General features: G+C 41.4%; 1 protein-coding gene across 1 annotated transcript in view; it reads right to left on the reverse strand.

The window, feature by feature from the left end:
- LOC108508437 (mitogen-activated protein kinase kinase kinase MLT-like) overlaps positions 1-21,066 on the reverse strand; it is a 66,121-nt gene extending 45,055 nt beyond the window's left edge. The window contains exons 1-2 of the mRNA XM_017837228.1: positions 20,931-21,066; positions 14,080-14,269 (exon numbers count right to left, since the gene is read on the reverse strand). Coding sequence (XP_017692717.1) covers positions 14,080-14,238 — 159 coding nt within the window. The 5' untranslated portion in view covers positions 14,239-14,269; positions 20,931-21,066. The remainder of the gene's footprint in view (positions 1-14,079; positions 14,270-20,930) is intronic.

Here is a 21,066-nt window from a genome sequence, read left to right on the forward strand (position 1 = left end):
AAAAATCCTGAAATTTTAAGCTTTTACCTTTATGAAACATGGACCCCCTGTTTATTTATTTCTTGGGATTCTTCAGGCTACCTTCATGATAGCTCAATCTTTTTTTCATTAGGACTAAGAAAAATTCAAATGAAACAACATCTAAGATAAAAACCTTGGAGGAAAACTAGTAATATTTTAAAAATGCTTTTAAATGTCATCAAACATTTATTAGTATGACTGTACTATATATTTCTGACATGTAACTTCAGCTTTTCCCCTACTTCTCTTTGATGAATTTCTTGTACACAGGACTCCCTATCTTATCTAGGCTTCTTCATAGCTATCTGCTTACACAGATATGGCAATAACAACTATTTCTTTTCTAATCCTCATTATGTAAGAAGAGTGGCCAGCCTCAAAATAATTTTTTTTAAAAGGTAGTAACTAGAATACCAGTATCTCTGAACTCTGCAGAAAGTGGAAATCCAGAAGAACCTATCTAGAAGAGTGAGACTGATTACAGAGTGACCTATGAAGACAGTTGCTTTGAGTTTCACGAACAGACTTACAAGGAGCAAAGAATTCGCAGGGTTTTGTACCACCACAGGTAACCAAATTAAGTCAAATGGTTTTCTCGTTGCTCTTCTCCATGAAACAACAATATCCCAAGCTAGATCCTTCCCCAAAGTTAGGACAGAATGACTAGAGGTACTGTAACTTCTACCCATGTCTGTGTCACAGCCTTGGCTCTGCAGTTTGAACCCACTAGAAAGAATAAAACTGAATAATGAGCCAAACTGAGAATGCAAAGCCTGAGATGTGCTCCAACTCCTTTGCAATGGTTTGGTGAACAGAGCACATGCAGTCAGGAGAACTTCCTCTAGGGAGAGCTGGAAATGTGGAAAAATCACAGCCTATGCATACCATTAATTCTCAGTCTCTAACATGTACAAAACATTTCTGAGAACTGCTCTAACACATGAAGAGACAAAAATTTCTAAAAGACTATAGATGCAGGAAAAGTGGCAAATAGAGGACAGTTGAATGCAAAGGAACAGCACGGCAATAATACTGTACAATGCAACACAATCTATTTTAGGGTAGACATGTAAGGGGAAAGAACCTCTTGCAACCATGTTCAGTTTGGGCATTTCTCCATTTCTCAGTTTCTACTTCCACACCAGTAATCTGCACCTTCAGACTTGATTGGAATTTTCTCTTTCATCATTTTATTAGAAAAATTCTAGACACATCAGAAATCAATATCAGAGGAATATCATACATATACCCTAATGGGAAATTAGTAACATTTAAGAGGTCAGTTACAAAATGGAGATCATTATTTTGTGGTTTCAAAACAACTGACTTCCTCCATTGACCTGCACTGTGCTTCCTGAGGACCTGCAATAAACGAAACAGCAAAGAGGAAGTGGGAACGCTGTATTACATGTGCCTACAGGAACTTCAGGACCGGGGTCACATTGTGCAGAATCCAACAAAACCTCTCTCTGTACCTACTCTGGGCTGTAACCGAAATGCTGAAGAGAAGGCATCATGCTGCAGCTAATGACAATTCCAGTCTAAATCTGAGTGCAGAATGGAGAAGTTGCATCTCTTCCTATTCTAGCAATGCCTCGGTCCTTGCACAATTACTAACTGCTTGATTTATGCTCCGAGCATGACAAGGATTATATTTGCAAAGTTCAGTACAGGCAACTGAGCTCACAAGCTGGATCCAGGGCCCAGGAGCTCCATAATGTCTCGGTGGCACAGAGCACATTCAAACCTTCAACAGGTCCTTTGGTGCGGAAGAATAACAGCATTCCATACTCCACAGCTTCCCATTTTCCAAAGGCAGAGGTATGCAAAACCTCATCTAAGACATCAGCTCCCATCAACGATCAGACACAAGCAAATGTAATTTTCCATGCCACCTTCAGGTCAAGCAAGGTTGGAATGACTTTAGGCATTCTCCTTCATCCAAACAAAATCATCCTCTGGCAATATTGATGACAAAGGTTTGCTGCCTGAGACACATCTCTGTAGAAAGCTCAGCAAGGACTTTTTTCCACCCTATCAGAATGCTGTATGGCTACATGACATTTTCCTTCCCTTTCTACATGTGCTGCTGGCCTGCTGAGGGTGCTCACTTCGAGGAGACAAATCCCTGATTCCAGGGAAAGTCCTTCCTTCTGCCTGGGAAGGGAAGGACGAAAGAAAAATGCAGTACTGGCAGAAAAAGAAAGACCCAGAGAAACATTTCTTCTCTTCAAGAAGAGTTAGTGGTACCTTGCAATGATTATACAGTGTTACTATAAAGAGGGTTTGGTTGATCCCATATATCCAGAAGACAGTCATAACCCTTCTGCCTTTTTCCTTCTTGAGTTTGAATTGTTGCACTTTGAAGGGTTTCAAGATTTCTCCTCAAGGTCAGTTTTACCAATTATCTCTGCCTTTAGCAAATCTGGATATAATTACTGTAGTGGGCTCTAAGGGGAGAATATGAGACCATTCTGAGGTCACTGTTGTGCAGAGCAAGTGTGATAGTCTTGCATATTATTGCAAACCTTGCAAATATTATTTTAAAATATTTCAACCATTAATTATTCCATATTGTATTCTCAGGGACAGTAATAGAGAACTTAAGCCTTTAGAAGTGTCCTGCATCTTTTCATATGTCCTCACTGTTTAGTTTAGACTAACATACCTTTATTATTGTGTACATACAGAAGGAGACCATGAGGTGTAAAAGCCTTCTGAAAATATTGCTTTTTTATTCAAAATCTCTACTGAATTCAGAATTTTGATGGGTTGAAGTAAGTGGTGGTGCTAGAATAATATTGAAGTTGTAGAATTATGATCCCAATTCTTCCAAATATATATTTTAAGATACGCAGTTTCTTTAACATGTGAGGAAGCAAAATTCCTCATTCTTTTAAAAGCTGTGTACAGGGATGGGTTTTCACAAAAATGAACAGCCTAATAAGGGTGAAGAATCCTCAACTGAAAGCTCACAAAGGGACCCCTCTATCCCTTGTCCATTTTCTCATTTCTACTTTTCTCGATAGGGGTGTCTCACCAGAGGACCTGAAAAGTGAAAGATTTAAAAGTATAGGACTGAAATCCATCAAACCCAGGCTTGTGGTCCAAACCCAAGCAGCTGCCAAACCCAGAGACAGGAACGTATGCTCACTTCTGCCTAATAAAATTTGAATCAAACACTTTGCATCTGATTCTCCATGTGAGCTTTTATGCAAACTTCTAAAGTGCAAGGAATCCTGGGGTGGAAGAGCTATTCTGAGAGCTTTCACATAGTTCATGTAATTAGGGAAACCACTTCCTTTGATTGTAAGTGTTCAAAACAGCTGAATTTCTTCTTTCAAAGGACTCTGTGATTTGGGTCATCTCTTTTGCTCGCTCTTTTATGTTTCTCAAGATGAGAGGTGAGACTGTAGAGCACATTATTTAGAAAAAAAAAAGATTCCACTTTTTGTTTTAGGGATTGAACTTCAACTATTCAAAAGCTTGTCATTTGGAAATCTATCTTTCTTTCCCTCCCTCTGTTTCCTTCCTCTTCTGATAAGCTCTTCAGTGGCTTGAGCAAACGTAGTCCAAAATGCCAATTTAAACCTAAGGGAAAACCGAAATACGGTACATAAAGGAAAAGGGACTCTCATTTTCCTTTGTGCGGTTGTGGCTGAATATGTAATTATAAAGGAGCTCTAGCTGCAGGATCTCAGTCCCCATGTCACATTTATTTTTTCAATGGGTCTAAATACTGACCAAGCAAAAAGGCAGAAATACAGATTTTTAAAAGACAAACAAAGCAGCTGCCCTGGTCTTTGAAAGGGCTTTGCAGGTTCTTCCTTTCCCAAAAAGGGAACTCAGGTCACAGTTTCAAGGCAATGACCATGTTACTAGAGCTAACAGCCGATGTCAGTGTTGCTACAGAATCAAGTGTCACTTGCCCTGAATTTCTTGAGTCAGGCACCCTGTTAGGGCTGTTACTTCATGTTCTCTCGCTAACAGCTGTAACAGGCAGGCAAGACAACCCTTCTCACAGTACAGCACAGAAACACAGTAATGAAAAGGCAGATTTCATACTGCGAATTTCAAGTTTATTAAGTAACAACAGAATGCTTGTTTATCCCAGGAAGACTGAGCCTTATTCCCAGTTGGTGAAAAACTGCAGGACTCCTTCCAGAATTACAGTGCTTACAGGGAAGTGGTTTGCAATGGGAACAGAGTAAACCACTTGGGACACAGTGCCAGAAACCATATTACTGCCAACTTCTGCACAGGACAGATGAGATACTGGCTCGGAAAGAGTATTTTACAATAAAGACTTTGGTACAAATACATAAACAACAGAAAAAGCAAAAATTAAGAGCAGAACTCCAAAATGTGTGGTCCTATTGAGTAGGGTTCTGGATCTTCTATTTGCCTTTAAGGCCCTCACAAACACTTAAAGGGGTTACTAGCAAGGCAACATCCAAAAGAAAGAGAAATTCAACAGCTCAGAATTTTAGCCATCTGTTGCTATATACTTATATCACATGCAGCACCTCAGCATTCACAGACACATCATCACAAAGAGACCAAAAAGCCTGTTCTTTGGCCTAAGAGATTAAAAGTACAAAGTTCACAAAAACTGAAACCCACCAATCACTACTTATAAGCCATCATCTTTGACAGAACTGCCTCAAATGCAACTGGTATTACAAAAATTAAGCTTGTTATATAATTAGACAAAAACTGATTTCTGTGCTTTTTCCCCTCTGACCACAGACAGGCATGCTGTATACTTTCTCTGCTTTATTGTTCTTCCAAGGAAGAGGAAAAGATAACCTCTTGGAAAATGTCAGTCATTCACTCGAGGGTGCAGCAACTAGATTATTTTAACAAATTTCCAGAACAACCTACTCATCGCTCCTATTCTGCTTTTGCCAGATAATAATTTGCAGAGCGCCTCGGCTTTCACCGAAAGGCTGCCGCCCGCCCAGCCTGCATGTCTGCCTTTTGGTTTTCCCAGCTCCAAGAGCAACTTTGTACAAGCAACTGCATCTTGTCTTCTGGTGTCTACCAGGAGCTTCCACGCTTCTCCTACAACAGCTCAAGGGTTTTTACGAACCATGCTTACTTATTTTTGATATGGCTACTGGAACTCAGGTGCCCAATACACAAAACCCACAGGTATTTGGTCAGGTGTGTATATCATGACATGATTTTTTTTCTCTCCCTTGCCTACATCATTTAGCCACAAGGAACCCCAATTTTCAGAAGTTCTGGAGTAAAATACATAAGCAGTCAGAGGCAGAAGAGAAGTGTGGAGGTATGTGGCACTGTTCCGCTTCAGTGACACCCAGGGGCCAGGCCCTACTTTGTCAAGGAGGTGCAGCCATAGGGAGGCCCCTCCTGTGTGCAAGTCACCCAGTTTCCCTGTGGAGTTGACCTTCTTAAATAGAAATAATGCAGAATGTAGATTCTCTAAACACTAATCGAGTAAACAAACATGTATTTGCCAATATGATTCTTCCCCAGTAGCTGAACTGTAACAGACGAAACACTTAAAAAGTTCAGAGGCAGCTAGATCAGAAGTGCAGCTCCATATTTGTCCTTACTGGCCTCATCTCCTTGGTATGTTTGCACAGTTAACTGAATATGACAGAAAGAGTTAACACTAAAGCTGTTCTCTGGGCTCCTCTGTAGCCTCCTGCTAACATAAACAGGTCTGAATGTTTCTTGTTACTGTTTATATTGTCATCTTAAAAAGGAAACTTTCTCTATCGGCACCTTAATAAGTGGAAATAGGTAAATATGAAATAACTTTTACAGTCTTAGTTGTGTCATGACAACTAAAAAGACTGATTTCGAGGCTTGCCTTAAAGTTAGGATATATATTTTTTTCCTTCAACTTTGTTTTCAGTGAAATTTTTGCCCCAGACCCTTAAACAACTCACATGCAGACAGTCTAAAACTAAGGACAAAAAAAAAAAAAGGGCAAGTAAAGTAGGGCCTATCTATATCTAGTCCTGTCGAATACTTTACTGCCCTCTTAAAAGGACAAAATATGTTGCCCAAGATTCCATTGCTACCATGTGTATGGCAGGTAGGCTGGGGACCCCAACCAGAGTCGTGGCTCAGCTTTGAATAACCTGTGGAAAATGCCCTCCAGGAGACTGATGGTCCCAGACTCACAGAATCACATCAGCTCCAGCACAGATCCCCAACTTCACCTGAACCATCATACAGGCATACAACAACCCAGACATTGTGTCATATTCAAACAATACTTCCACACACCTCAACAGCAACTCTTGGAATTCATCATTTCGTATGCTGCAGTCAGTGCAAGCTAATTAGCACCCCCAGCAACTGAAACACCAACAGATTTCAACGTGGGTCACAGACAAATTGTCAGTTGTCTGTCAAAGCACTCAAGACTCAAACATGCAATCACCATCTCTAAAGTTATCACTCATCTGCCATTGCAATTTTCTACTGTAACTTTGTTTTAAGAAAACTTCATACTTAGATAAATGTCTACATAAGTCTAACTTGAGCCAACCCTCAATTGTTGGAGCCTGCAACAACTTATAACACCACTTTGAAGAAAAAGGATCTCTTCTACAGAAAAGCTTCAGGACAGCTTAAACATCCAAAAATACCATTTTGCAGTTAATCGCTTCAACAGAAGCTTGGGGTCAGAGAATGTCGTGGGAGGGGAAACAAAAGAGCTACCATTTAATGTTAAGGGTTGCTGGCATGGAAAAATAAGCAACACAACCTCTCCTTCAAATTATAAATAACAACTGAGTCCATGCAAAATGAAGACAGAAAAGGGAGAAACATATCTAGAGCAAAATTAAAAATAAATAAAAAAACCACAAAAAAAAATAAAAACAACCCCCCAACAACAACAACAACAACCAAAAAACCCAACCAAACAAAAAAAAACAATCAAACTCTCCCCCCGCCCCAAACCAAACCAAAATGAAGAAAAAAACCACCCTAGGAAAAATACCCTTAATTGCAGCTAAGTATCTACTGGCAATGCACTGTCAAACAAAAACTTGCAGCAGATTGACAGAATATTTTTTAAGAAAATATATGATGGAATTAAACTAATTACGAAACTAAAGAATATTTAATAATATCCTAACAAGTTACGTATTGTGGATAAGAAAGAGTGCTTTCTAAACAATCAGAGACAGATTTTCTCCCTATTCTAAATAAAATTTATTCATAATTTGTAGGAAACGGGCATAAAACCTCACCTGCAGAGGTTGCACCTTCTAAAAAAAAAAAAAACCCCAAACACAAAACACAAAAAACCTCACCACCAAAATTAAAGATAACTGAGGTAAAAGGGTCCAAACCTCACAGAGATATTCCTAACCCAGGGATCAGGCACACAGTATGTTCTTGTGACTCCACCAAGCTATGGCAGCTGTACCAATATTCCTGTTCAGCAGCAAATGCAAGGTAATTTCATTTCTCACATACAAAGTTTAAGGCAATTCAAAAGACAAGCAAAAGAAATCAACAGACATACCTACGGCACCCTACTTAGCTTATTAATTTGTCTGTTTATCAAATTAATTTAGGTACCAACTGTTCAAAGCTGCCACCAGTCAAGAGAAGGACGTGTGCACTTGACCCTTTACAATTTCAGTAAAAAAACTGGTAGTTTAGCTATAAAAAAAAGGATAAACTTCTTAAATATGGCTACAGCAAGATTCCCAGCACTTGTGAAATTACTTTTCATTTACTGCAAGCTAAGATGACAACACTGGCAGTTATTATGTCTCAACTGATTCAAAATAACTTTTGAAGCCACAGATTGCCAGTCTGGGTCCTGACACGCCAGTTTCACTGATGTCTGTATCAAATTAACGCAAAATTGGCTTGATTTAAAAGAATGTGTATATGCAAGCCTGGGGAAGTAAGAATCTCAAATTAAGTTGGTCAAAAAAAATTAGTAAGCCACACAACTCGTACTACGAATACTCATTAATTACACAAAGCAAACTCTCAAAGATGTTATCTAATGAAAAACTTGGTACAAAAACGTTTAAATACACAAGTTAAAAACTCCACTACAGTAAAATACAGCAAAATACAGACCAATATGTTTCTGTGTCTGGATTGCTACGTTTCCAAGATTGTTTTAGGAAGCAGACACATAGGAATGAAGTTTCTTAAAACAGACAAAATTAAACTAAAGCCTGTTCTTCCTAAGAATAATTGTATTCTGGCAATGCTACATCAACTTTCATTATACTGGTGTCTCCCAAATACCAAAGGGGTTTTGAAAATATTTTGGTTGCAACCCATATGCCACTAGACACTTACAACACAGTCTTACCCAAAGCACACAGAAAATCTCATGCAGTGACACCTAGAAATATGACATGCATTTACAAAATAAAGTCCTCCAGCAAATATCACGTGAATGAAAGCCAAGAGTAAGGCAAACTCAGAATCAGTCAGAGATTTATTGCAGAAGTCTGTGCTATCCAAAATTATTTGTTCTGCAAGATATACACAACACCTGGAGCATCTGAAGCAATTTTGACAATTTCCAGTCTCTAATGGGTTCCAAGGATCCTCTTTACACCTTCTGGGAATACCTTAGCACCAAAAGGAGTGCTCTAAGCCAATTTCTTTACCAAATTAAAAAACAAAACAAAACAAAAAAAACCAACCAAACAAACAGAAAATCCTGCAAAATTACTACTCTGTAAAACAGAAACTAAGACATTTTAAGACACCTCTCTGGTATAATAAATAGTTTTACTTCCTTTTAGCTGTTAACAAGATATAGCAGTATTTCTTTAAATTAACATGGGGTTGGAACGGTTCCCATAAAATCGCTTACTGTGAACTTTGTGATTTTTCCATATAGGTGCAGATATCTGTGGAAAGTTCACATATTTGACTCCTACACTTTGTGTACCTTCACACAGCCCACACTCTAATCCCTCTCTCACTGTTCATTAGCACCTGCACCAAAGGACCACTAGTTGGAAACATGGGGTTTGTCATTCCCGCCATGGTGAGCTGGAACCAGGTATTATATTGAATCACTTTCAATACAAGATGACTCAAACATGAGAGAGATAAGGGGATAGGAGCCCCTAGGAAGAGCTAATAATATAATAAAAAGTGTCAAATCTGCCCTTCATTACAGCCAGGACTCAGTGTGGAGAGTCGAATATTCAAGGCTGGCACCCATACCAGCTATAAACCGCAAGCAAAAAGAACGTCTACTATTTTTAGTCCTGTCAGGACTAAGCATCAATTTCAGCTTGGTTTGGTTTGCTTTATTTTACTCTGTTGTTTTTCTCTTGTTACTCTTGAAAGTCATTCCCAGTCTTTACTCTCATGACCCACATTAAAATTATCACATGCTCACTTTTAGCACTACAAACATGAGTGAGGTAAGTCTAGTGACATGCATGTGGTTAGACTTAACTCATCCCCTTCAGAAGGTAGAGGCACAATCCATGTTTTCTGGACAGTTCTTTTCAGAAGTGGATCATAAAAATAAAAAAGTGAACATGCTGTATTATATTCCATATGAAAATTTTTATGAAGCATTAAAAGATCCTCTAAAGCTTACTGCACATGTATTACATATAGGAAACCCTAACAATATAAAATTAACTTCCATGGTAGCCAGACTTCAGGCAATACTGCATCAAAACTAGAGAAAACATGTTTTTATTTTTAAGTCTCATAAAACTTAAATGCATTACAGAGACATGACTGAACAAAGCACGCATAGTTAATCCTACTCAATTTAACATCTTTTATCCACAAGTTAGTTCTCTTAGTTTACCAGAAGTATTTAAGTATTTCCCAATAAGATTACAGTTGCATTTTACTAGTTTTTTTCCACCACTCTCCTGCAGTTTGCACAGACCACTGCTAGCATTTTGAAAGAGTCCATGAACTCCATGAAGGAGTGCATGAACTGCATGAAATCAAATGATCTTGTACCCAAGTACCATGGTTGTAATGGTTGAAGCAAGCAAACCAGATGCAATACTGCTGCTCATCAATAGCACAGAGACAGCTCATGGACCATGGAATACTTTCAAAAAGCTGTGATATTAAAATTAAATTCAAATTTCAGGTGAAATTCCAGCAGGAATAAATCTCCTAGTGAAGAACCACACTCCAGATAACACTCCAGCTGCCAACAAACTGCCATCAAAAGCACAGCCTTCAAAAGCAGTGACAAATAATGGGTGAACTTCAGAGATGTATAATCAAAGGAGGTGAGTGCTCTTTAGTGAAAAGCTAATGTGGCAAGGCATAAAACAACATTTGTAACACTTCACTCCAGCAGTTATCTGCTCAAGATAATGGAGTCAAAAGAACTGCTAGCAATTTGCAGAATAAGGACGCTGGGCCCAATCTCTCCCATTCATTTCAGTGGGAGCCAAATTATGGGCTTATCCAATAATTCATATAAATCACTCTCAAAAATGCCAAATAACTTCCTGAGTAGTAGGTATGGGATTTTCTTCCATGAGAGGACACACTTACCACTTAGGGCAAAAGGAGAAAGCACAGATCCTACTACAGGAGGCATTTTTACTCTACCACATGCGCCACAAACATCACACCAACAGTTTGATTTTCCATAAAACAATTCACAAGGAACTCCTGTTCCCTGCTTTAAACCCAAAACTGCTAGAGTGTTTGTACTAGATAGTAAAATGGCAATTTCATTTTGGTTTTACTCCTGTTTAATCACTCAGACCACACTTCTATGTTTTACTTACTCAGCAGAAGTCATGCCCAGTTTCAGATCTGCTACTCTAGTCAAGGCCTTGCAGCATATTTATTTTTCTCAGCAGACCTATTTAGGTGTATTTTATTCACAAAAACACACACATCCTCCTGTAAAGTCACATTTTACTGCCTGTCTATAAAAACTTAATGCCCTGCAGAGGTATTTCTCAAATTTTAAAGAGTTTTGAAGCAATCTGTCTGAGCAACATTCTTGCAAGTATTTATAAGTTTTTCTAAGCACATATTTTAGTATGCTGTGCTGGAACAAAAATTGCCTTGTTTCACATGTTAGCACTTGTTAGCCCCTTGACTAATATAAAACCTTCAAGATCTTTGCTGGTTGTGATTGGCTTGTTTAATAAAATGACACACAGATACAACATATTTGCAGAATGATACCACAGCTCTATTGACTTGGCTTGTGCCCTTGGTCTTGGCTAGCATGAAATTCCTCTGAGCAAGCTTTTCACAACTCTCCTCTGTTTTCCCTCTGATCAGTTGTTATGGATTACTGGCAGCAGTTAACAGAAATACAAGACAATCAGTCATGGATTTAAAAGGACACTTCCTTTCAAATACACCAGAAAGAGCAATAATTAGTTTTCTGGACTAAATGCATCCAAATATCTGCTAAACACATACAGTTACAGCAAGGTATTTCTGTATTGTTATCAGAACAGTCATTGACTCACCATGACTTTCAGTGCAGTGCAGTTCAGTTACAGATGTTCATTATTGTCATCACTCTAGAGGAACATACTACATATGGAAACATATGACAGCCATTAGGGTCAGAAGACACCTTTAGGCCACCGAGGTTGGCCTCTGGTACAGCACAGGCCACCATACCACACAGCAAGATGCTGCGTGTTGAGCTCAAAAACAACTGTCTAAAAAGACATCTCAATGAGAAGACAAAGAGATGAAAATGATCCTCCATCTTCACTCCTTCCATTTGTAGTCTGTGCCAAGTGTTACTCATCCTCACTCCTGATAATTTGTGCTTTTCTTTTTCCATTCTAATTTGTCTGGCTACAAATTCCAACCATTAGTTCTTGCAATAACTTTTTGCACTAAACTGAGTCCACCATTTTTTCCATATGAAAATGCAACTTTTGTAAACAAGCTCTTAACTTCTAAGTCTCCAAGACTGTTGACAGACAGTTCTGCCAAAGCTTGCTAGACTTATTTAAGGCATCACCACTTGCCTCTCCGCTGCCTTCCCAGAAAACTTTCAAGTGAAAGTGCCCATACCAACCTGGTCCCAGCCATAACCTATCTTGTTTAGTTTAAGTTGCAAATGATAACCAATCTGAAGGAAAATAAACAAATTTGTGCTGGAAGACACTTGCTCCCCTTTTGTCAACTCATCCTGATGGATGACATTATCACCCCTTTTCGACACCCCCACCATCTCTAACTTTCCACTCGGTGTGTTTTGCAAATCCCCTTGGGCTGCCCTTCCAGTTCATTTACACTCTTTTAAACACAACAGAACCACATCTGCACCTACTTCCTAACAACAATTCACCCAGTGCCACATACCAAGATAAAGCACACCTGGTTCTTACAAATGACTTGATCCTCATTTGGATATGCAAGACATTTAACCAAATTTGCCTAACAGTACCATGATATGACCTCTTAATGAGTTGCAAGTCTTCATTAATCCCTAAATAAATCCTTAAATTATAATAAATTCTTTCCAGCATATGATTTCCTTTTCCTGCTGAACAATCTGTGTTCATTGTTACTACAAGCTGAACTTTGTATTGGGCTGTCTTAAAAGAATATATTTTTGTTGAAAGGTCCAACTGTGTCAAGTAATACATAGAACTGTCCTTTCTCCATCCTTTCCCATTCCATTAAGGTTTATGCCATCACAATATGTAGTAATATTGTTTTTAAATTTACTTTCAAAAAATGCTTTAAGTACAAGTCTATCACAGACACAGCTGTAATCCCACCAGAAATACACATATTCAATGTTTCACTCACCACTACTGAGACCTGCCAGCCAGATGATTTTTAAGGAGCACATTACTGATACTGCATAGCATCAATTTTACTTGTCTTTGTCTATCTTTTGATATTAACAAATAATAGAAATAAAGAGAACAGTCCAAACTGTCATTGGACAGAATGTATAAATCTTCCACCATCCTGGAAAAATCACGAGATCCTTCTAAATTATTTTAGACAGTAATTTGCTTAATCACGATCAAACATTCTCATCACATCACTAAGCATGGTGTTATCCTGACAGCTCAGTTGCTGCAGCAGTGGATGAACTTTGGTGTCTCGTTATTTACTAAGCCTATTATTCCTAGCACTGCTCTGCTGTCCTCCAGCTTGTAACTGTCTTCCTAAAATACTTGGAGGATATTGTATAGAAGTTAGAAACAAGTTAGAAACAGTCACACTGGAACAGCAGTCCACTAACTGTGTTGTCCATCACTAGACTGCTGCGTCCTCACTGCTCCATCTGTGGTGGTGACCAGCAGGCAGGCTAGAGCACTGTGATGACCACATACACCATGCCTCTACTGAAACTGTACAAAGCTGAGGGGTGAATAGGATTTTTAGGCAAATCTAAAAATCTTGGAAAAAAACCCAAAAAACAAACAATAAACCAATCTTAGTTAGTATAGGTGCAGTAAGTTAATTCTGCCTTTTCCCTCAGGATTGCCAAGGACCTGTCCACCTTTCCAGGTGCACAGGACGCCACAAGGGTAGAACAGTTAGAGAGTTGACTGGTAGAACAGATAGTCTTAAAAATATCTCATTGCAAGACCAAGCTGAAGTGTGGCTACGCCTAACTCGGAGCTATGGAGCCCCAGATCAAAACCTGCAGCAGGCAGGGAAGAGACAATGTTAAGCCTATAGTGAACATACAGATATGAACCACAGCCCTTAAGAGACCAGAAGTCACGAGGAGAAAACAGAATCAGGCCATGACAGTGAAAACTACCTCTCCCTATCTAGCAACATGTCTGCTGGTATCAAGGGGAAATTACTAGCTCCACAGGCACAGTTAGCTCTCCTTCTGAGGAGCTGCTAAATAAAAAAAGTGGGAGAGAACAGTGAACAGTAAAAACAATAATGGTTTAAATCAGCCCCCTCGGCTAAGACCGCTCAACTCTAACATCATCCACTTACAGGGTTTTGTAATTAAACAAAGTAAAAGCCCAAGGTAGTTCGCCTGCATTACCCAGAGGATGGAAGACACTAGGAAAGAATTTTTGTTCTTGTTACCACAGCAGACAAAGTGAATGGAAAGTAAACTTTTACCTCTTTTTCTATTTTGAGCAGCTTCTTTACTGCCACCTCCTTGTCCTGAGAAATCCATCGGGCTCGGTAGACACTCCCGAAACTCCCTCCACCGCAGTTCTCAAAAAACTGCAAGTCATCAAATTTAATTTGCACAAATGAAGCACTGGTAGACGACATCTCATAATGACAAAATATCCCACAGCAAAACCTGTGAAAAGAAAAGCTTTCATTAACACACATTCTCCAAGGATTTACGGACCTTCTTACCCATGCCCAGACACCCCAAAATCAGAATCACAAGCACACCACAAGTAAAATCCACAGGGCACAGGAGCAAAACAATCTGGGAACTCGCACTCCAACAGGCGGTGCAAACGTTTGCATAATTTGCACAAGCTATTAGGAGTAGCTGGGAGACAGAAACGACTAAAAGTATTCCTCAGAGGGATACTGACGTTTCCCGAACACCTTGAAAGTGGCTCTGCGAGAGGCAGGCAGGTCGCTGCCTTGCCCGTCGCAAGCGGAGCGCGCCGACAGACAGGAAGCGTGCTCCGGGCTCGGAGCTTGCCTAGCAGCTCAGGCACGCCAGGCACGCCGCGCTCCCGCCGCACTGTCCAGGGATGAGGCACTCGCCGCCCCGGCCGCGCAGGCGGCGCTCCGGCAGCCGAGCGGTGGCACCGCGACACACCGCGACACACCGCAAACCCGGGGCGAGGCCGGAGAGCTTCGCACAGGGACGTGGAAAAACCTGGCCGTGGTAAATCTCTCTTCCCGAGTGACTCAGTTCTGTTTGCGTGTTGTAACAAAGCGCAAGTACGAGGTAATTGATCTGTGTTACAATATGTGAAATTCTGCAGCCCGTGCCAAGACTGGTGTCGGCAGTTCCAAGAGAGGATCCCAAGCCTGCTGACGGGAACAGAACGTCCCTCTCCGAGATTTCACGGTGATAAAGCTCATGGCTGTAGAGGATTTCAAGAAATATTATCACCCAAATGCATGAAGAATGACTAATTTTAGATTTCCTTTTTTAATTATGTAAGATCAGAAAGCTCAGGTCTTTAGTGGGACTGCAGGACATGGCATCCTCTAGAACCATCTGCAAGCCTGCCATGGGATCATTTCAGATGCATTTCAGACAAAGTAGTTTTAATTACCACCAAAAGTTACTATACCTGCAATTAAAGAAAGTAAATTTATCAGCATAAAATGAGAAATGAGTTTGAAACAAGCCAAAAAAGAACCCGAGATATTGGGTTACTGGTGAAAACTACACGCCCAGTTTCAATGGTAAATGAAAGTACCAAAACATACTATGTCTTATTGGAGCTTCCATTCTATACAGCTTTTTGAGATGGAATCCACACATTATGTGTTGTCTAGAGTTGGGAAATGCACCTGTAATACACCCAGTACTACTGACAGCCAAAACCCCTTTATGCCAGTCCCTTCTGTAAGAAACACAAAGACATTATCTGCCCCCTGTCTTTCCTTATTGTGCAGCTAATCTGATTAAAACTGAGACGTCATCTGACCATGAATTTCTGGCACTATTCGGTTGCAGCTATTCTCCAAACGAGAGAAGATACTAACACTTTTCAACATATAGCATAAGATAACATCAAGCCTTTCCTGAAACTGCCTGCCTAATTTCATAACTCTTGACCACCCATAAAGGTAAAGGCAAACGCTGACCAGACCATGACAACTTGACTATGTTTACAAGAAGGCATTTTAGGAAGGGGCGGATTTCAAGCCTTTAATTGACAGCCGGCCTGCAGAGCTCTCGGGGAGGGAACATGAATGCTCTCTCCCCAGCACTGTGAGTCAGAGTAGGGGTTACCAGTGGGATATGAAATAAAGTTCATTCTTCCAGTGCTCTGCAGCCCCTTCCCTGATACAAGTGCCCAAAGTCTCCTGGTGACCTTCTGTTCTTGTTTTAACCTTGTTGCTGATGTAAGATTTCCTGCCATCCCAGAGTCATCTTTTGCACCGTCCTGCATACATTTTCTTCAGAGAAAGCTTAAAGGAAATTGGTCACTCCTACAAACTAAGAGAGTAGTGAAGCCAGTTTCAACATTTTGCTCTCTGCCAGTGCTGCTTAATTAGCAGATCTTCAGAAACAAAAGCTCATTTGCTCTGTTTACTCTGGCAGTTACCCCAAGTTAATGCTGTGTACATGGCGTCTCAAGCATATGTGACACTTCATAGACAAATAAAAAAGGTCAGCTTCCCAAACCAGAGACCTCACAATTTAAGGCCACAGCCCTGCATATATTTATGCACGTGGGTAATTACACTTGAATGAACAATATCCTTACTGACAATAAAATTAGTTAGAAGAGTGATGTTACTCATAAGCAAAAGCATATGCACCATAATTTAACTGGACCATAAATTTAACAGGGAAGTGGGAACAGCTGATAACAGATGGCTGCATTTGGGATGGCAGAAGGAACAGAAAACCAACTGAAAAATACATCACAGGAAGCAAGTATTTCTGGCCTATCTGAATTCAATAGCTCTGAAGAGCTGTCAAATTATTTAACATTATTGTTCACCCAGAAGAACCAAATTACCCATACAAACCAGTAAATTATTTGATTTCTGGAAGTTACACCAGCACAGAAAAATATGCACACCAGACACTTGAGATAACAAACACAAGTGAGAACTTTTCTGATGGGTCCTCCTTGGTGCTTCAGATTTTACCTAAACATTAATGCACTCGCAATGTTCTGCCCGGCACACAAGCATTTGCAGAAGCTACTGTTCACCCTTTAAACACCTCCCCAATTTCAAATTTACCTACAACAGTCAACCAGCTGCAGATTACAAAATAAATTAAGCTGGAAAAGATCTCTGAGATCATCAAGTCCAACCTACGCAACCTATGACCAAACACCACCTCGTCAACTAGACCATGGCACTGAGTGCCACATCCAGTTCTTTCCTTAAACATCTCCAGGGACAGTGATTCCACCACCCTGGGCAGCCCATTCCAGTATCTAGTCACCCCTTCTGTGAAGAAAATCTTTCCTAATGTCCAATCTAAACCTACCCCAGTGCAGCTTAAGACTATGTCTTCTTGTTCTATTGCTAGTTGCCCGGGAGAAGAGGCTGACTTCCACCTGGCTGCAACCTCCTTTCAAGCAGTGGTAGAGATGCTATAGGCACCAGCATACAATAAATTATTATTATTTAAAGAATGATTCATTGGTTTGTATCAGGTTCTTCCAGATGCTTTTTTCCAGAGAAAGTAGAGGAGACTTATAAGGGACACTCTTTATTTGGAGATCTGTAATTAACAACAGCCTAAGTTCATTTTCTCCTTCTAGATGAAACAACAGACCTGTTTAAACATTACTCCACGTTTTCAGATGCAAGCTAGTTAATCCTCAATTAGAGAGATCAATCTCTTTGTTATGTTTAAGAAAACAACTGTTTAGAGTAACAACTGCACGTGATAAATCTGCACAGTTATTAACTTGTCATCCTTCTTAAACAATCAGAGTTTATACCACTGGTTCAGAGGAAAAAATAGATCAGGTATTTCAGTTAACTCCACAGTCTTACATTTGCATCTGAAACAAGCACAGCATTCCAACAACGTGTGGCACTTCTTCACATCTTTCACTTCGGCAGCCAGGAGAGCAGTACTCTGCAGCACTGGGGGCCAGGGTGACAGCAACTCCCACACACAGCATAAGGAGGGTTTGGCACCCACACTGTCCTTCCACACTCACATGGTCTCAAGTGCTTCGCCACCATCCTTGCGCAGCCAGGGGAACACTACATTGACCGACTGTGTTGCTTGTTCTTGACTAAATGAAAACATGACAGTTCAGAAACAATGAATGGCAGGTGCTACAGGAAACAACTCAACTGCTGGTTATTTCAGTTATTCCTATGGGATCTTCCTGGAGGAAAAAGCACTTGCTCCTTTTTCTGTTTTATTTCTAATGGTTAACACGAGCTTGTGATCTTGCAGCAACATCTCCATCTTCTCCTGAGTCTTTCTTTTCCCTCGTGGTAACTTACTGAGCATGCTGTTAGAAGCTGTTCATTTCATACCAAAAAGTAAAATATCTGAGCTGCCTTTGGCAGCATTTAACATTTCAAGTAATCATTTAACATTATTTAACATTAGTTTTTAACATGTTAGTTCCATTACACAGAGTCACTTTGCACCAAGCCATTATGTCACCACAAGCTCAGTTCAGTACACTAAAAAATGTAGGTGTAGGAAACCATCTGCCATCACTGGCTTCTTGTGATTACAGTAGTTTAGGGGATTAACCCATGTGGGGGCCTGACCCTGCTGAGGTTCCACACTTTCTGCTCCACCCAGGCCTCCACAAAGTGAGGGAAGCCCTAAGCACCTAGGCAGACAGGTTGCACACCAACCCTCCTGAAGGCTGCCCTGCATCTTACCACAGTGACACTGGAAGAACTTGTACCTCACAGCTCCCTACAAACAGGCTGCAACTAGAGGAAGTGCTGCCATGACCAACACTCTGCTTTATTCCACATACAAACCAGAAGACCCTTCTATTTGCCATTCAGCTACTGCTCCCAGAGTATAGAAAACTTCTGCTTGAGGGACTTACAAGCTAGAGGCAGGGGGCAGGAAAGAATTCAGCACAAATTGCACAATAACTGCAACTCATATTTTGCTTGGTGCGTGGCTGCGGAACTGAAAATTGCATCCCTCATCTTGCACGTGCACCTGATGCTACTCAAGCATTCAATTACTTCAGGAACACCCTTTGTAATTTATTAAGGCTCACAACCACGCCACTCGCTGCCCTCACTTCACTGTGTGGTTCCACGAAGCAGGATTCAGTGCTTCTTTCAGGAAGGCACACTGCCAACATATTGCCAATAAAGTAGTAGCACACCACACTTGTGCTATCTTAAAATACACAGCCGAATGTGCCAAGTTTCCTTATTTGGCAAAACAGCCCATTTGCTTTCAGTATCTTTGACCATCCATTTTTAGACCCAAATCATCCTCTGTATCCAGCATGGCCTACAGTCCTTGAACATATCAACGTGGATTTTTTCAGCAGCATATTTATTTAGTCTTTTTAAAAATATATATTTTAAAAAAATCCCCACAAACAAAGAAGTCCAAAAACCCCTCCACCCTCAAACACCAAAACATGGTTAGCCACTGTCTTGTCCAAACAGAAAACAGAAAAGGGGTTACAGTGATATCAAGCTACAAGAGATATTGCAGAAAGTAGTTTTTAGAAATAAAAAACCCCTTAATCATATCTTGAACTGCTGATGGGTAAGACGCAAACAAACTCCAAGTACAACTCCAAATTAAACATATTCTAATCTTCTAATCTCCCAAGAAGTTAAAATAAAGTCAATAGCCCCTACAACTCCTAAACTTTCTTAATCAGACTGAGCAGCAGCCCTGCAGATGGTGAGACTGGAGGCATGGCTCTGCCTACCTTAGTTACAGAAGCAACAACATTTGAGCCTGTCCTTTGTCAGAACCTAAGAATTATGCATAACTTCCATTAATAACATTCCTAATTTTAATTTAATTTATATAAGCACTGCTACAGAAAAAGGGCTCAACTCAGCCTAAACAGTTTGAGTACTTCGGGAAAAGAATTCAACCCAAGCTGTGTCAATGGCAGAGGCTGAAGGGTTTAAAGGCTTTGCTTTAAATAGAAAACATTTTATCTCAGAAAAACCCTAAACTGCTCACTTTGCTTACACTATACCTTGTAAGTGATGCCTGACAGGAGTACACATGAATGCAAGAAAGACAAGGCAGCTAAACCTGTATCCAGGCCCATAGCAAAGCTCAGTCCTGGCACAGGCCAGACTGCAGGATCCGGGCCTTAGTTTTGTCAGCCTTCCCCTCCGGGCCTTAGTTTTGTCAGCCTTCCCCTCCGTCAGTGAGCCAGGCTCTCCAGGGTTACCATTATTCACACAATGCCACCAGTATGCAAAGCACATTACTGATAGATAAAACAAGTAAGCTTCTAAGGACTTACAATTTAAGGACAAAGTCCTGAAAACATCTAACTGCATGCCTCCAGCGGTAAGCTATGATGCTTTCAGGCAGTGACCCAGTTAATCCAGTGCTTTCAAATTATTTCTGCTTCTGGAACTTAGAAAAAGTAATGATCCATGGCTTTCCCGATGGCTCTGTCGCTAAAACTCCCAGCAGAGCATGCTGGATACAGGGGTAATGGATGGCTCACACACACGCGTGTATGCCCTTTAATAAAAGGGCATACTGCTAGAAACGAGCTAACTTGAGCCAACACAGCAAAAACAGTTTACTTAAAAAATGAAGGAGAAAAGGAAAAAAATGGAGGGAATGAAAGACACACCTCAAAGCCCAACCCGGGGGATTTCATGCCCAAAATAACAGCAAAACGCGGCAGGTGCGCGTGAAGTGAACACGTCTGAAACGCGGTCTGAGCAGCGCAGGGGTGGCCGAGGGCAGCAGCCCCTGGCGGGACGCCGGCTGCTCGTGTCCCGCTGCCCGCCGCCCCGGACGGCCGCCGCTGGCAGCACCTCTCGCTGCCGGGCCGTCCCGCCTGCCCATCCGGGTGCTCCCGGCTCGGCCCGACTCCCGACTCCCGTCCCACCGCGCGTGGGCGCCGCTCCCTTCGCGGGGTTTGTCGGGGGCGGCGGGACGGGGGCGACGCAAGGTCAGGCCGCGCCACCTCCCTCCCCAGGGCTTCCCGAGTTGCTTCAGCACGGGGAACGTCCAACCCGGAGGGGACACCCCTGGCACGGCACGGCCCCGCCGGCTGCCCGTCGCCTCCCTCCGCCCGGCCGAACGCGCACCGACCACGCCGCCGCCCCCAGCGCGGGGGGCGCCTCGCCGTCCTCACCTTTCCCGAGGGGCTCCGGGTTGGCGGGACCCGAGCGGCGCCGATCCCGGAGCCGCCGAGGGAGCTGCAACCGTCGCGACCGCGTCTCCCGCTCCGTCCCCCACGCTTCCGGTTGGAGCCGGGAGCGGAGCAGCCG

The sequence above is a fragment of the Lepidothrix coronata genome, unplaced genomic scaffold (assembly GCF_001604755.1).
Source record: "Lepidothrix coronata isolate B3197 unplaced genomic scaffold, Lepidothrix_coronata-1.0 Scaffold7, whole genome shotgun sequence".
NCBI lineage: Eukaryota > Metazoa > Chordata > Aves > Passeriformes > Pipridae > Lepidothrix > Lepidothrix coronata.